This window comes from Aquarana catesbeiana, linkage group LG11 (assembly GCF_042186555.1).
Source record: "Aquarana catesbeiana isolate 2022-GZ linkage group LG11, ASM4218655v1, whole genome shotgun sequence".
NCBI lineage: Eukaryota > Metazoa > Chordata > Amphibia > Anura > Ranidae > Aquarana > Aquarana catesbeiana.
Window position 1 is genome coordinate 52,451,956 of NC_133334.1, and position 18,492 is coordinate 52,470,447.

General features: G+C 43.9%; 1 protein-coding gene across 3 annotated transcripts in view; it reads left to right on the forward strand.

The window, feature by feature from the left end:
- The first annotated feature begins 273 nt into the window (after nucleotides 1-273).
- Nucleotides 274-18,492, forward strand: part of SPI1 (Spi-1 proto-oncogene) — a 103,203-nt gene continuing 84,984 nt past the window's right edge. The window contains exon 1 of one of the 3 annotated variants that reach the window (XM_073604363.1): nucleotides 274-447. In XM_073604363.1, the coding sequence (XP_073460464.1) occupies nucleotides 415-447 (33 nt within the window). In that variant the 5' untranslated portion in view covers nucleotides 274-414. The remainder of the gene's footprint in view (nucleotides 448-18,492) is intronic. The other 2 variants (XM_073604364.1, XM_073604358.1) reach the window with 2 other exon arrangements.

Consider the following 18,492-nt stretch of genomic DNA (forward strand, 5'->3'; position numbering starts at 1 on the left):
TTCAAAGAGCTAGGACGCCGTAACCCATATCAACAATGATACATTGCTGTAGATTAACAAAATCATGGCAAATAAAGGTGATGGCTGATTGGTCATCAATGGGTTGCTGCACTTTTCTCCATGGCCTATTGAATACTCTTGTGCCCATCACACAATTATAAAGGTGTTACCTATACAGTATATAACACATCTGTTAGGACAGATTAGAATAATTTACAGCATGGAGAAGTTGTGTTCTGCAGCAGTATAAAAGAAGTCGGTAAACTTCCCCTTAAAAGAAGAGTTCATCGGAGAGTAACAGACAGGGAGCTAGATAGCTGGTCTGGGCCTTCAGCTTTACCTGGAGCACGCACAGATAGTAGAACAACAGCTGGTAGTCTACAGAGCCTGACCAGTGACCACCAATGTGCCAGGATGAGCTGCTCTTGGAATGTTGTCTCCTATAAAGTAAGTACAGAGCTTTTCATCAGTTTCTCTTTTTGCAAGTGGACAAATAGATTACACTATAAGGTGTCCCATTATAGATGTGTATAATTGGCATTTTTTTTATTATGTTGGTAGGGATGAGCGAATGATTTCAGCTAAAATGATTTCTCCTCCACCATCTGCCAATTTCCAACAAGGCGGTGATTCCATTTTCACTCACTAGGCTGCTTAGGTGAAATTTGCTTAATAAAACCAAAAAAAACCCAGACTTTTTATCTTTATTTAGAGAGTATTTTTAGTGTATTTAGGGTAGCTTAGTCCAATTCATTTAATGTTCTTTCTATTTGTGTTTTTTCCTTTTGGGTGTGTGTGTGTGGTCATTATTTGGTGTATTATTTGTGTATTGTCATGCTGATTTTTTTATTGTACTTATTTTTTTCTTTTTCTATCAGACTAAAAAGGGGCCTTTCTGGAACTAGAATGGGTTTAGGAGCTTTTTAAAGCCCCTTGCACCCTTACAAAGCTCTAAAATGACCTTAATTTTGGCTATCTCCATTGACTACAATGCATTTTGCCAAAAGAGAAATGTTGTTGAATTCCCACAATTTCTGCTGAAATTCTGAGAAAATAAAAACTCATAATTTTGCTAATTCCTAATTGTTAGCTTATCCTTTACACTAGATCCAATTGTGTAATCGGTTTGAACTCCTTCACTCTAGATTTGTATAGCAATTGAATATGAGTGATCAATCCATCTGCCATTCTTTGATAAGATATCAAGTTTTATAGGCAACCTAAAGCACCCTGCATGGGTTAACACAGGAATGTCTCAATCTTAGTACAGAAATGTCTCTAATGTTCAAAATTATATCATTTAATGTCAGTACCGAAAAGCAGAATTTGTATTCTGAACTGAGCTTATTCTTTCAGTTCATGAAAAAGTGTAAAAAAATTTCCCACATTAGGCCTTTCTTTATCATAATGTCCATAGTAGCGTCATATTTACCCTTTCATTCTTCTATATCGCACTATTGGCAGCTATGAAAGGAAAGGAGAGTAAAAAGGCCTTTATATGCACATCAGTTCTTAATAAAAGTTGGGGACATTCAAACTTTCACTGCAAAGTTGATGATGGTTGGTAGGAGCTGTAGAGCCGGTCATACGGTCAGGGAAAAAGGTATTTGATTCCTGCTGATTTTGTACGTTTGCCAACTGACAAAGAAATGATCAGTCTATAATTTTAATGATAGGTTTATGTTTAACAGTAAGAGACAGAATAAAAACAAAAATATCCAGAAAAACACATTTGAAAAAAGTTATGAATTGATTTGCATTTTAATGAGTGAAATAAGTATTTGATCCCCTATCAATCGGCAAGATTTCTAGCTCCCAGGTGTCTTCTATACAGATAACGAGCTGAGATTAGGAAAGCTCGCTTAAAGGGAGTGCTCCTAATCTCAGCTTGTTACCTGTATAAAAGACACCTGTCCACAGAAGCAATCAATCAGATTCCAATCTCTCCACCATGGCCAAGACCAAAGAGCTGTCCAAGGATGTCAGGGACAAGATGGTAGATCTACACAAGGCTAAAATGGTGTACAAGACCATCACCGAGCAGCTTGGTGAGAGGGTGACAACAGTTGGTGCGATTATTCGCAAATGGAAGAAACACAAAATAACTGTCAATCTCCCTCTGTCTGGGGCTCCATGCAAGATCTCACCTTGTGGAGTTTCAAAGATCATGAGAACAGTGAGGAATCAGCCCAGAACTATAAGGGAGAATCTCGTCAATGAGCTCAAGGCAGCTGGGACTATAGTCACCAAGAAAACAATTCGTAATACACGACGCCGTGAAGGATTGAAATCCTGCAGCACCCGCAAGGCCCCCCTGCTCAAGAAAACACATATACAGACCCGTCCAAAGTTTGCAAATGAACATCTGAATGATTCAGAGGAGATCTGGATGAAAGTGTTGTGGTCAGATGAGACCAAAATCGATCTTTTTGCCATCAACTCTACTCGCCATGTTTGGAGAATGCTACCCATGACCCCAAAAAACACCATCCCCACCGTCAAACATGGAGGTGGAAACATTATGCTTTGGGGGTGTTTTTCTGTTAAGGGGACAGGACAACTTTACCGCATCAAAGGGACGATGGACGGAGTCATGTACCGTCAAATCTTGGGTGAGAACCTCCTTCACTCAGGCAGGGTATTGAAAATGGGTCGTGGATGGGTATTCCAGCATGACAATGATCCAAAACACACGGCCAAGAGAACAAAGAAGTGACTCAAGAAGAAGCACATTAAGGTCCTGGGGTGACCTAGCCAGTCTCCACACCTTAAGCCCATAGAAATATGTGGAGGGAGCTGAAGGTTCGAGTTACCAAATGTCAGCCTCAAAACCTTAATGACTTGGAGAGGATGTGCAAAGAGGAGTGGTACAAAATCCCTCCTGAGATGTGTGCAAACCTGGTGCCCAACTACAAGAAACATCAGTGAGCCATCTCTGTCGGGAGAACACAGTGATTATTAGAAAAATTGCATAAAAATCTGACATGCCGATTGTACACAAGATGATACTAGGGTACAGTCAGCCTGCCTATACATCAGTGGTAGGCAACCTGGGGCCCTCCAACTGTTGCAGAACTACAAGTCCCATTATGCCTCTGGGAGTAATTGTAACTGCCAGCCTTGCAATGCCTCATGGGAAATGTAGTTAGAACCATCTATGGCTGGCTTAAATCCATAAAAATGAGGCCAACTGTAAAACCTCCCAGTTCTGAGATGGGAAAGATGTACAACTGGAGCACCAGACATTTCAAGAAAATTACTTTCCCTTCTCAGAACTTGTAATACTTATACCATTTCAAACATAGAAGAAAAATATACGATCAACCAGTGCTTAAACTGTTACTAAACCCAGGACCTGCATTCACTATATCTGGTCTCCCACAGTACACAGAACATGGAAATTCAATTATTTTAGTAAATATAAACTGCTAAATACCTTTTCTCATCAGCAGTATATACTGTAGAAGTCTTATGACTATCAGTGTCTGGTTAAAGCTTGTGGGGGGCGTTTTAATTTGCCTCTGACTGTCCTATGAGGCTGCAGGATGCCTGTCCCTCTGTCTGGACAGTGCTGATTGGCCCTGTGCTGATCACATGCACCCTTGCAAGAAAAAAAAACTCTCTAGCAATACACACCAAACTGAGCATGTGCAGAGTGCCCTCAAGGCTCTGTACTGTCAGGAGATAGATTGGGGACAGTAAAAGGAAGAGAGAATCAGAGGAGACAGGTTTAAAGAGCCTTAGCCACAGGATTAAACCCTTAGGTTCCACAGTGGGTATAACAAGCATGCGTTACTGCATATACAGACTGATTTTACTGTTAAGAGTTTAGTAACACTTTAAGGATCGAAAGATATTTTCATGCACTTGTAGATGCCTACAATGATAATCATGGGCTGCATTAGCACTGCCTGGAAATGCTGTTTAAGAGCCCCACTTTTTCCATTGAAATTATCAGGAACATTTGGCTGAAATTAATACTCTTATTCATGGAGTTTTTTAATTGCTATAAGTCAAATGTTTAATATTTCTATATACTAGTGCTTGAAATATGTCAGAAGTAATTTACATATTGGAGTTATCTACGTATGAGACCAAAAAAGGGTTGTTTGTGGAAACAAGAGGGCCAGAGGGATTTGTACCTGAACGATGAACCAAGCAATGAGGGATAATCTGCCAAATGCCAAATGCATGGTTGATCAGCCTAAGGAAGGAGCCAGTAGAGGCAACAAGGCAAGGTGAAACCTCATATCAAAGATGACTCTTATACTCCATTTTTGCAGCATTTCTCAACTAGCCTTCTATGGATCCAGTGGCATGTGTTCAGTGCATGCCCTGCATATGGGCACCAAGAGGGATGGGGCCCACTGTACACTCACTGACTGCACCCCCCACCAGTTTCCAGCACAGCACAGTCTCTGGTCTGCAGTCTTCTCTTTCCCCTTTAGGCCTGGTTCACACCTAATGCCTTTTTTTTTGTGTGTTTTCAGTTTTGCAGAAACACACTACAGTCCATTTAACGTGGTTTCCAATGGGTCATGTTCACATCTGTGCATTTTATGGAAAGGGCCAGGGACTTCTTTCTGGTTTTTAGTTCCAAAGACTTCAATGGATCAAAAAATGTGTATTGAAAAACGCAAAATGCACCTGGAATATGCAAACTGCAACCTACATACGTGTGAACCAAGCTTGAATCCTTGCTCGTTGTCAGGAGGTTGGTGTCCAACTAATGATGATGCCCAGTCACAGTATTCACTACATTCAGACCTGCTCCATCTCCTTGCTCCCAACTTCTGCCATGCTGTCAGATGCACTGTAGTGAAGAATCTATTCTTTCGCCAAAGAAGATTAATGAGAAAGGTATTCCAGAGCCAGATGCGGTGGGGGATAAAACTTACTAGTACAACGTGACTGGCATATAACCTAGGGGCTCAAGTTGCTCTGATTGTCCTGTCCACAATCACAAATATAAACTTTTAGGGCCTATTTGGGTAGAAGCTAGTTGAACTCATGCTTTGTTTTTGGATTGGGAGAAGGAATCAGATCAGAGCACCTAGAGGAAACCCGCACAAAAACAATGAGATAATACAAACAGCATGCCTCTTGGAAATAAAGATCAGAACCATAGTCACTTTCTTTTCTTGTGGAAGAAGGCCCATCTTATGATCTTGCACACAGGCCCACTGCATTCAGGAATTTTCCCTGTATGAATCCCTAGGGTTCCTCCAGGGGTTACTAGAGCTTCTTTGAGCAGTAAAAGGTGGCAACGGTAATATCCCACCTGATGGCATAGTTCCAACACCAATGTTACCCATCAGAAGCAGGAGAATAAGATTGGTAAAGCCTTTCATTCTAAATAAGTAGCCATTGACATCAATGATGTTTTAGCTGTGTAGTCACTGCATTTTTCCCACTGACCATGAATGTATGGGCACTTCTCAAATGACCACCAAAAAAAGGGGACACTTATCTGCTGACCACTATGGAAGGAGGCTCCTTAACCTCCCACCATCATTGTAAGAGGGCCCTTTTCCACTGACCAACAGTATAAAGGGGCACATCTCTACTTGCCACCAATGTAAAGGGGTTCTTCTCTACAGGCCACCAACCCAAGGGGGCCCTTCACCTCTCACCACTAAGGTAAATGGGCACTTCTCCACTAATTACCAATATAAAGGGGCACTTCTCCACTGACCACCAATTTAAAGGGGCCTTCCTCTACTGTCCACCAACATAAGAAGCTCTTCTCCCCTCACCACCAGTATAAGGGTACCTTTTCCATTAACCACCAATACAAGGAGAATTACCATTTAATTGTTTCCTTTTCCAGACATTATTATTATTCTTTTTTTTTCATTTTAATTAATACCAAAAATTAGGAAGGGGATGTAAAATACGCTAAATACACAATATTCCTCCTTCTTTTATTCATTTTTTTATGTACAGCTTACTGATCATGCTAATGTACCATGTAAATTTAATTTGTAGCAGATGTTCCCTGAAACCTAAAAAAAATTTTTTCAGGGTTCTTTTAAGGGAAAAATGTTAAAGCAGGCTGACCTATAGTGAAAAACATGTTCCTCCAACAGTGAAGGGTTAAAAGAAGGAGAGACATCTGGTTCCACATAGCAGGTAGTTCTTCCTATAATTACTCTTGTTCTGTATCAGTGGGGAAGTTGTGTGAAAGGCTGAGGTGCTACCTGTGTTTCTCGTTCTGAATCAATTACAGGTGATAGCAGGGAAATGAGAAGTTGTGGGCTGGTGGCCAGAACAATGCAATGAGAATAAGGAACTGTTCCATACACCCAGAATTATCCTATACCTCTAAATAGGAGAAACCCACGACATTTAGACATGACACAACAATATCATGTATTATGTAGATGTTACACCAAGATGGCACAGGGCAGCAGAACCACACAAAGATTGTGTCCAAGTTACAGACTTGTGTAATGCAGTTGTAGTATAGATCATATGACTGCAAAGATATGGGTAGCAGCATGATGCTTGTCAAAACAAAATAATCAGTAAATTTAAAGCTGAATTCGAGGTATGGCATAGGTACAATGGTCCGGCTTGGACCAATGTATTATTATTATTATTACTATTATTCAGGATTTATATAGCGCCAACAGTTTACGCATCGCTTTACAATATAAAAGGGAGACAATACAGTTATAATACAATACAATAGGATTAAGAGGGCCCTGCTCAGAAGAGCTTACAATCTAATAGGGTAGGGCAGGTGGTACAAAAGGTTGTAACTGTGGGGAATGAGCTGGTGCAAGTGGTAGGAGATTAGTTGGAGACGTGATAGGCTTTCCTGAAGAGATGAGTTTTCAGGGATTGCCTGAAGGTAGCAAGAGTAGGGGATAGCCGGATAGATGGAGGTAGTGAGTTCCAGAGGATGTAAGTATATACCATACCTGTGGGATCCCATGGAAGTTGGCATTGCCACTCCAGTGATTGTGACTATCTTTTAGGTCCCGGGCCAAGTGGCTGCACTTCTGCTTATTGAACACAAGAGTTCACCTGCTTGGTTCGGCAGCCATTCAGAGAACACTTTCCATTTTCTCAATTAATGCCCAAGATGGAGGTTGTGACATCACTGTCCTGCTTCTCCACCTTATCCAATCAGAGAATGCTTTGCATTCATTGAGAAAATGCAAAGTGTTCCCTGAATAGTGCCTGTGCAGTGACAGCGACTTTCTGTCTTCACGATGCGGCAGGGTTGCCGCTTGGCACAAGACCCAGAAGCTAGTGGAGATCACTGTAGTAATGTTACTACAGCGACTTCCAGCTTTTACAAAGATTATTCAGGTATGGCACATACATGCAGTACTTATATTAGTCAACAATTATCATACCTTGAATTTATCCTTAAATAGGAACTCTTACCAGAAATCTTAAGGCTTGGTAAATCAACCAGGGGATCCAATGCACCTAGCATTTATCCCCATTAAAATCTGTGCTGTGGTTTAAAAAAATGTATTTCTGTAAGTAATGTCTGTAGCTCCACCCCTGGCAGAAGACCAAATTATGGGTGTTCCTATTGGAGTCAGTCTTCCTTGCAGTTTAGCCCTGTGCCTCCTCTGCTTCCTTTGTACTGCAAAAAGACTGACCCTACAATCTCCTGCAGCCACCAGCTAGTTCTGAGATGACTACAGTAGTAGCTAGTGGCTTGTGTTGTGAATGATGATGGCAGCACTAATGTCTACAAAAACACAAGCTAACAGCCAATATACTAGTCTCTCTCAGACAAATGTAACAGCTGCTGGATTTTGTTGTGAAAGATGGTGACTGGAGAGTGGCTCGGTTACAAGCTGCTACAATTGTTAGAGAGAGACTAGTGTATTAACTGGCTTGTGTTGCTGTCGTCTTGTGCTTTTGTGAATGATAATGCTCTGCGGCAGCCACCGCCGTACGCAACACAAGCCACCAGCTACTATAATAGTAATCTCTGAACTATCTGGCGGCTGCGGGAGATTGTGGGCTCAGTCGTTTCACAGTACATTGGAGGGACAAGGCTAAATGGCAAGAATGGCTGCAGATGTACAGAGGGGGCAAGGGCTGTGCAGGCTCTATGTATCTGGACCACTTCCTTTCTCTTTGTGCTGTCACTCAGAAGTCTGTTGCCTTGCTTCAGCGTGGTTGAATAGAGGTGGGGGAAGGGTGCAGATAAACTATCCAACCATGCTGGAGCAAGGCCACAGACTTCTGAGTGAAAGCAACCCCTGGGTCCCCTGGGGGATTTAACAAACCTTTTTTGACTTCTTATTAGACTACTTCTTTAAAGTTTATCTAAAGCCATTTTTTTTAGCTTTGGAGTAGAGAAGCATTAGAACCCTTGTCAGGTTTTTATTGGGGTATATATGAGAGGCGCTGGATCTTAGGCTGTCAATCACTTAATGTTATGGAAAGTCAGTCCATTCCATGGAGCTAACTAATTGTGGTGAGACTTCTCATAAGATCCCAGATAGCAAGCAATTGTGCTGCAAGTTTGAAAATGACTTCAAACAAGACATGAGGGAACAGTTTGAAACTATGCTGTGTATTTATTGCTGTCAATGTCCACAATGGGGAGATTCACCCTTTGCTTGACCATTGTCAGACATTGATGGGAAATCCAAAATACTGCTGTTGTCATTAAAAACAATGTTAGGCTAAATCTTTCATTTGCATTTGAGAGATCCCCATAATGTAGAACCACCAGTCATGTAGGCAGGTGAAGAGTTACATCTTTACATTCCAAAACCTCACATGATACAGTTTGACTTCATCTGAATTATATTCTAATTGATTTTATAGCTCAATAATTGCACCTGTTTGAAGAACACAATCATTCCCAATAATAGTTAATTAATAGTTAAAAAAGAAGTATGGCCAAAATTTTTGTTCATACTTCTGTTGTGGGTCACAGGACTGCACTTACCTGTACTCTCCTTTGACCCAGGTTCAGCCATCATTGGCCTAAAGTCTACTGTTGGCTGATGTCACGGACCCAGTCCAGGTTCTGAAAGGATCCCAACCATATTGTTGGGATCCACCCAGATTCCTGATCAGCAGGTGGCTCAATTTCCCCCTCCTCAGCCCGGCGGTTCAGTGAACAGTGGGGGGGGGGGCAGAACAGAGAGCGGTGGCTGTGTTTTCTTAGAGCCGGTCTAGGACTGAGCAATCAGTGGTCATGTGATTGTTCAGTTCTTGGGCTTAGAGCTACAGGGGACATGCTGCAGCACTGAGGTGTGTGTGAATGTTTATTTTTTTGTGAACCCCAAACTGTATTTATATATACTGTAAGTAGCGCTACCCCCGTAGGGTGAATGTGGCTCGTCTCCCACCCCGCATAGCCAGGCACATGAATTTTCAGACACAGAGTCAAGAAGCAGTCTTTGCACTTTGTTTTTTTTTGTTTTATTAGGGGAATAGAACTTGGATGGGGATGGGGTACTTATGGAATGCACATTTGATTGAAGAAACTTGGTAGGAATTTAACTATATACACTTCCAGTATATATACAACCTCTTCTCCTTCACCTCCAGCACATACTTTTGCTTGCAGACTATCACTCCCAAGACCAGCTAGATCTGGCACTGGCTCTGTCAGACCGAAAGCAAATGCCCTTTGCAGGTAGGGATCGCGGGCCCCTATGGTGTAGCAAAAATATGGTAGTCCTTAGTGCTAGCTGTCCTAAATGTGGCTACTGCTCCCAGTACCACCTCTTCAGGCACTGACAGACCCCTTGGCTGCAGCTGCCCCTTTCCACTGCCCGTGCCACCACAATTCTCCTGACTGCCTCTGCACCCACCCCAGACTGCTCCATCCCAGTCCTCTCAAGCGTGCCTCCCAGTCCTGCCTGTATGTCACTCACCAGCTCTCTTGGCAGTTCCTGTTGCTCCTGGAGACGGCCACACCCGAGCCCAGGCCCAAGGTCACCCCCCCCCCCCGACTGAGGACCTCCCTCAAAGGCCACAACAGCCTAACACTCCATCTTCAGCTTCCACCTGAACTCTCCTCCCCAGCTGGGCTGACCCAGAGTATTTGTGGGGGCCTGCCCCCTGCCAACCCAAGTTGGGTATTGGTCAGTGCCCTCAGAATACTCCAGGCAGCTCCACCTTACCCCCCCCCCCCATCTTTCTAGAAGGTTCCAGCACATTCTAGAAATAAGGGGGGAGGTCTCAGGAATGTTGCCTGTGAGTCATCCAGCTCTCCCTGGATCTCTGCCCAATCCAGGAAAGACTTAGACAAGCTTGGCCTGCACAAATTTTCCTACACTTAACACCAAAAAACCTATCTACATTTCTAGCACTAGAGGGTGCTATATTTATATACATATATTAATAATTCTGATTAATTAGTCCTGTAATTCAGGGAGCCTTGACTTCCTTGCAGACTAAACCACAGTTAAGGTGGACCTTAACCCTCCACACCCACTTTCTGTCATCTCACTCCTACCTCCTTCCTCTCTCACAGTTTTGTTAATACTTTTTTCAGGAACTTCCCTCAACACTTCCTAGTTTCTTGCCTAGGCAAGAATGACATAGTTAGTTGCCTGCAGATTTCTGGGATACTCACATCCCACATCCCAGAAGGTCTCAGGGTACTCGATAGCGCAATACGCCACAGTGCGTCATCAGGGGTCGCCTGTCTCTTCCAGGTTCATGCAGCCAGTGCCCTGATGATGCACATATGTGTCATCAGGGGGCTGGCTGCAAGAACCTGGAAGAGACCACCAGCCCCCTGATTATGTCAGAGAAGAAGATAGCAGCGCGGGACCGGGTGTGCAGCAACAAAGCAGCAGATCACTAATAAACACTGCTGGACTTGCTGGACATATAAGTATGTTTTTGTACAAAACCCAGTAAGAGGTGGTAAGAGGTGGCAAAAAGGGTGTGGGCAGCACCTTAATCAGTACCCGTTGGAATGATATGCCCTCTGCCTCGCTTAATAGCAGATGCTGTCTTTTGCAATTTTGCATTACAAGGAAGCAATGTAGGACAGAGACTTTGTGAGTGCAGAGACCTGAGTCCTGAGTTAGCATCAGAATCATCCCTACCCACCTCTCCTCAGGGTCATAAAGGATTGCATCAAATTAAAGTGCCCCCATAAGATGAGATACGCTCCACTCTGCAATTTTGATCCCCTACCCTAGCCTTTCTACACAGCACTGAAAGTGTTGCTGCGGCCCTCCCTCAATTACAAAATACAGGTGTGCCACCAGGCTGTACCCTTACTCCAATTGAATCCTCCATGGCCTGGACACCCATCATGGAGGGAAGCCTAGCCCTCCAAAACCATAGTGGCCCCAAAGCTCCAGAGAAGTCCCAGATCCGGGGGATCTAGCATCACAGGTTGCACCCCAAACAAGCCAAAAGACAAAACTAGACACACCACTGCAATATTGTAAGCCCCAAAGAGCTCCCACTCCAGCTCCCATATTCATCCCATTGACACCGATGCAGTGGCATGTCTTCCTCTCACTTTAAGCCCCTTCCAATGTTAGAGCAAATTTGCTACACTCACCATTCAGTGCACGCACCACTATTGGCCCCATTCCCTACTTCATCCTCTGTCCCACCCCCATGAAATGTACAGTATCATTTATGCAACTAGGCTGCCCAAGGTTACCCAGTTAAAAAAAAGGTTGAGAACTACTGACCTAAAAGAATCCCTGAAATAGTTTTGAGGTCTCAGGTCAGTAGGAAAACTGCCTTTTACATTGGTAATCAGCTGGAAGAATGCCCCCATTACTGTGGTGATTAGAATGCCACCAATACAGATAGCTAAAATGTTCATTGCAGTCATGGCACTATCTCTGCCAAGTGGTGTTAGCCCTGGAACTATGCAGGAACCATCAAATGGAAGGTCAATCAGCCACAGCCCAAGGAACCTCTAGCCACCTCTAGGGGAGCCCTTGTTGAGAATGGCTGCTTTAGACTGGCTGTTCTTATGGGGCACCCTTCCTCACCCATCTTGAATGCTCCAGTACAATTGCAGAGAGCTGATTTCAAGGTAGATTTAGGCAATTATAGTATGTAGAATACATTTATTCAAGTAGAACTATAGGCAACATTTTTTCGTAATTTGGATAGAACAAACGAGTGTTATGACCCCTGTCAGTTTTTTTTTTACTATCTGTTTCCCATTGCAAAGATTTCCCTTCACTTCCTGTCCCATAGCCAAACAGGAAGTGAGAGGAAATCCCTGCATATTAAGGGAGTTCATTGGGACCCCCCAGGTCATCAGAACTAGCGTCCCCATTCCCCTCCATTTGTCACATACCAGGCTGGAGGCTGAGGTGAAGAGAGGGCTCCCCTTGCGGCTGAGTGCAAAGTACCCCTGGAGTTGGAGACAGAGGGTGCTATGCCCAGAGATGCATGGGTTGCCTGCCGGTGAAGCTGTCTGATGGTTCCAGGAGCGGACACCCATGAGCAGAGAAGTTGGTCACAGCCAATGAGTCCCTGGAGGTACTGGCGGATCTTAACAGGTGGAAAAGCAGAGACGTCATCAGAAGCCAGGCCGGGGGTCAAACACAGGAAGTCAGTCAGAAGCAGAGGCAGGAGGTGTAGTTGTGATCAAGCCGGGGTCAAACACAGGAAGTCAATCTGGAACAGACAAGAGCAGGTTGCTAATGTGCGTTCACCGTTACGCGACGATTGCTAATGCGCTTGCGCAGATTCTCGCGGCCATAATGGATATTGGCATATCTGCCAGTTCTTCCCTGGTTTCTTCCCTGATGCTATTACTTTTCCAAAAATTGTTCTGCACTCCTGTGACCTGTTTTCAGCAGACAGCGGGCTAAAGCTGATGTCATAGAGCCATCCCAGGCTCGGGAGAGATCGTGACCATATGGTTGGGATCCGCCCACATGCCTGGACTGACAACCAGCTCAGGCTCTCAGCCAGCTGCTAAGAGCCTGATCTGGCCACTCCCAACCCCTCCACAGCCCAGCAGCCAGTGAGCGTGCAAAGTGATCAGCGATGTTTTGATCGCTCGGTTTTCAGCCTTAGAGACGGCAGGATACAAATGCAGCATCGGTCTGATGATGCAACTACCAAAATAAGTGTGATTAAAAAAAAGATTCCCCTACTTCTTTTTTAAATGTTATTGTTTATATTAATTTGAAATCAAGAACATAGATGTAGCAAACACACAGAGACGGTCAAATGGGTAAAGTGTTAATGTTATACTGCAGCACAAGAGACCAGAGATGGAGGTTTTGAAATTCTGCTCTAGATATTTCGATAATATATGTGTACACGGACCCTGGTGTGATGTAGCAAATGGTATTTACAGAACAGTTGTTGCTGCAGAACTGGCCAAAAAAAGCTTTTCCTTCCTGAACTAGATGGTGATAGTTATAGTGGACAGTTTTAGCTACATATAGTAATGTCCTGTATACAGGGGTGTGCCATATTACATGACAAGTAATATCTCTTAAAGCCTCCATTTTTAAAGCCCCATACACACTATCAGATTTTCTGCTGATTTTTGTCTTCATATTTACCAAAACCATATAATATGAGGTCAAACCTTAAGAGTTTAAATTTGTATGCAATCAGGCAGGCCCTTGTACTACATGGTTTTGGTAAATCTGAAGACAAAAATCAGCAGAAAATCTGATAGTGTTTATGGGGCTTAAGGGTTGCAGAATTGCATGGAAGGAATCATGGAAATGTTATCTATCACATCCAATTTCTATCTTTCATTTGTTTCAGCTGCATTCCAAAAAATAATAACCGCAATCTCATTTGGCTGTCGTAGAAAACGTTTTTACTCGTTTTTTTTTTATTTTGACTTTTATATTTATTTTATATGATTTATATGATTTTTGATATGAGCATCCTGAAAGCCAAGGAACACACTAGACTAGTCAGGGATAAGATTGTGGAGAAGTTTAAAGCAGGGTTAGGTTATAAAAAAAAAATCCCAAGCTTTGAACAACTCACAAAGCACTGTTCAATCCATCATCTGAAAATGGAAAGAGTATACAGAATACTTTATTAATCCCAAAGGGTAATTGGGAAATTGTGACGACAAAGACACACTTAACAGAGACAACACAATAGACTGAACAAGATGCAAAAACACAACAAACTTACCAATAACAGCCATTAACACCAGGTAACAAAATTAAAACTACACTACCATTAAAACATCCATACAATTAAAATACAACATAGAATAAATAACACAGATTAAAATAACAGGCAAACTACCAAATACAAATAATACACCACTTTTTCTAACAGCACCCCAAATAATAACCAACACAATACCAACATACTATAAAAACCACACAAAATCCTCATCATAAACAACTAGAATTAAATGTTCCCCTCCAGCCCTATATATCTTGATCGCCACAGGCAAAAGTTATTTCCTATGTCGCTCTAATGTCCCGTACACACGGTCGGATTTTCCGATGGAAAATGTCCAATCGGAGCGTGTTGTCGGAAATTCCGACCGTGTGTGGGCTCCATCGGACATTTTCCATCGGATTTTCCGACACACAAAGTTGGAGAGCAGGAGATAAAATTTTCCGACAACAGAATCCGTTGTCGGAAATTCCGATCGTGTGTACACAAATCCGATGGACAAAGTGCCACGCATGCTCAGAATAAATAAAGAGATGAAAGCTATTGGCCACTGCCCCGTTTATAGTCCCGACGTACGTGTTTTACGTCACCGCGTTTAGAACGATCGGATTTTCCGACAACTTTGTGTGACCGTGTGTATGCAAGACAAGTTTGAGCCAACATCCGTCGGAAAAAATCCTAGGATTTTGTTGTCAGAATGTCCGAACAAAGTCCGACCGTGTGTACGGGGCATAAGCCTGCTTCTCCAGCATGCCACTGCATGCAGGAGAGCGCTGGCCACTCATAAAATATCTTCAGCATCGTCCGGCAGATGTTAAAGGACCGCAGTTTCCTCAAAAAGTAGAGGCGGCTCTGGCCCTTCCTATAGAGTACCTTAGTGTTCTTGCTCCAGTCCAGCTTATTATCTATATGCACCCCCAGATACTTGTAACTCTCTACTACCTTCACATCCACTCCTCAGATAGAGATTGGGGTTACTGTTGGCTTCCTCTGTCTGAAATCCACAACCAGCTCCTTTTTCTTCACATTTAGATACAGATGATTAACCTCACACCATGTGAGAAAGTTCTCCACCACAGTCCTGTACTCAGTCTTTTCCCCATCCCTGATACATCCCACTACCGCAGAGTCATCAGAAAATTTCTGAAGATGGCAAGACTCTGTCTGGTAGCTGAAATCAGGGGTGTAGACAGTAAGTGTCTGTTCACGACTTGGGATCCGACTTGTCAGCCCTCAAGTCGCCCCAAGTCGCTTGACATTGGGAATTACATTATAGTCAATGAGAGCTGTCTTAATGTACACTACTCCGACTTCAGAAAAGGTTCCTGCACTACTTCAAGGCGACTTCTAGGCGACCTGTACCCATAGAATTCAATGGAAGTCGCCTCCAAGTCGGATCCTCATCTATAGTGAAGCGACTTTACAGGAAAAAGAAAAGATCATGAGGGGGAACTCCACACCAAATTTTAAATAAAAAACCGGCATGGGTTCCCCTCCAACAGCATACCAGGCCCTTAGGTCTGGTATGGATGTTAAGGGGAACCCCCTACGCCGAAAAAAATGGTCCCCCCCAAAGTCCATACCAGACCCTTATCCGAGCACACAGCCTGTCCAGTCAGGAAAGGGGGTGGGGACGAGTGAGCAGCCCCCCTCCTGAACCGTACCAGGCCACATGCCCTCAACATGGGGGAGTGGGTGCTTTGGGGAAGGGGGGCGCCCTGCGGCCCCCCCACCCCAAAGCACCTTGTCCCCATGTTGATGAGAACAAGGGCCTCTTCCCGACAACCCTGGCCGTTGGTTGTCGGGGTCTGCGAGCGGGGGGCTTATCGGAATCCGGGAGACCCAGCCTCTTATGACGTCACGGTCCCGAGGTATGATGGGACTGTGACATCATAAGGGGCGGGGTCATCGGGTGACATCACATGGTGACCACGCCCCATGCCTATATAAGTTGTTGCGCACACGGCATTACAGCGGGAGAGAGCGTTGTGTCAACATCAGAAGAAGAGAAGAGGGAACAAGACAATGGAGAAGACTGGGCCAACGTTAGCAAGAGAGCGGCAAAAGAGCAGAAGATAGAGAAGAGGCCGGAGAGCGGGAAAAGAGGCCGCAGAGAGCGGAGAAGTGCATGCTCGGATAAGGGTCTGGTATGGATTTTGAGGGGGACCCCCACGCCGTTTTTTCGGTGTAGGGGGTTCCCCTTAACATCCATACCAGACCTAAGAGCCTGGTATGTCCCTGGAGGGGAATTCTCTCTCTCACTTGCTGCAATAGGAAAATGTCTACAGTACCCTGTCGCCAAGAACCAGCGTGATGGGATCGCGCTGGAAACACATTCTCGCGGGCAGGTACTGTATGTCACAAGAGCTGATTAGCTCTGATTGGCCACAGGCAAAGTCGCCTGTCCTGGGGGTGACTTGAAGTCGTGTTGTAAGTCGCTCATAGTCGCGTTGAAGTTGCGTTGAAGTCGCCTCCAAGTCGCCTTGCTAAGTCGTGCTGTAAGTCGTGTTGCCCCAGTGTGAACCGACCCTTAAAAGAAAGGGAGAGAGAGCTGTCCCCTGTGGAAACCCAATATTGTTGATTACCCTATCTGACACACAGTCTTGCAAACGCACATACTGTGGTCTTCCTGTCAGGTAGTCTATAATCCATGACACAAGGGAAACGTCAACCTGTATTGCTGCTAGCTTCTCGCCCAAAAGATCCGGCTTGATAGTATGAAAAGCACTGGAGAAGTAAAAAAACATGACCCTCGCAGTGCTTGCTGACTTATTCAGGTGTGCATACCTGCAATTTACCATGAAAATGATAGCATCCTCAACCCCCAGTCTTCCTTGGTATGCAAAGGGTCGAAACATTTACTAACCATGGGTCATAACTGATATAAAACAAGTCTCTCCAAGATCTTCATGATGTGGGAGGTCAAAGCCACTGGTCTATAATCCTTGGAGCCACAAGGCCATGGTATCTTTGACACAGGGACAAGAGAGGACATCTTCCACAACACAGGGGCCTTTCGTAGACTCAAGCTCAAGTTAAAGACCTGCTGAAGAACACTCCCCAACTGATCTGCACATGCCCTAAGCACCCTGGGGCTAACTCCATCAGGGCCTGCTGATTTTAATGCCTTAAGTCTCCTCAACTGTCTACTCACGTGATCAGCTGTAAAAGACATTGAAGCACTTTCCCATAAAAAAGTAGAGTTGCTCTTATAAAAAGATCAACCAGTAAAAGTATCCAATAGGTGTGAATCAGAACACACATTAAAGGAGGAAGGATCTAGTATGAGGAGAGTAAAGTACTTTCCGCAACTCTACTCTCCTACAGCTTTGTGTTGAATCTGAGGAAGTTAAAGCCAGGGCACAACTGCAAGTGCAAACCTACCAAGACATGGCCATCCACCTAAACTGACAGGCCGGGCAAGGAGAGCAATAATCAGAGAAGCAGCCAAACGGCCCATGGTAACTCTGGAGGAGCTGCAGAGATGCACAGCTCAGGTGGGAGAATCTGTCAACAGGACAACTATTTATTGTGCACTCCACAAATCTGGCCTTTATGGAGGGGTAGCAAGAAGAAAGCCATTGTTGAAATAAAGCCATAAGAAGTCCTGTTTTAATTTTGGGAGAAGTCATGTGGGGGACACAGCAAACATGTGGAAGAAGGAGCTCTGGTCAAATGAGACCAAAATTGAACTTTGTGGCAGAAAATTAACACTGCACATCACCCTGAACAGACCATCCCCACCGTGAAACATGGTGGCAGCAGCATCATTTTGTGAGGATGCTTTTCTTCAGCAGGGACAGGGAAGCTTAGCAGAGTTAATGGGAAGATGGATGGAGCCAAATACAGGGCAATCTTAGAAAAAAACCTGTTAGAGTCTGCAAAAGACTGGAGCGAAGGTTTACCTTCCAGCGGGACAACAACCCTAAATATACAGCCAGAACTACAATGGAATGGTTTGGATCAAACATAGTCATGTATTAGAATGACCCAGTCAAAGTCCAGACCTGAATCCAATTGAGAATCTGTGGCAAGACTTGAAAATTGCTGTTCACAGATGCTCTCCATCCAATCTGACAGAGATTGAGCTATTTTGCAAAGAAGAATGGGCAAAAATGTCACTCACTAGATGTGCAAAGCCGGTAGAGACATCCCCAAAAAGACTTTCAGCTGTAATTGCAGGAAAGGTGGTTCTACAAAGTATTGGCTAAGGGGGGCTGAATACCACACTTTTCAGATATTTATTTGTAAAAAAAAAATTGAAAACCATTTATCATTTTTCTTTCCACTTCACAATTATGTGCCACTTTGTGTTGGTCTATCACATAAAATCCCAATAAAATACATTTACATTTTTGGTGGTAACATGATCAAATGTAGAAAATTTCAAATGGT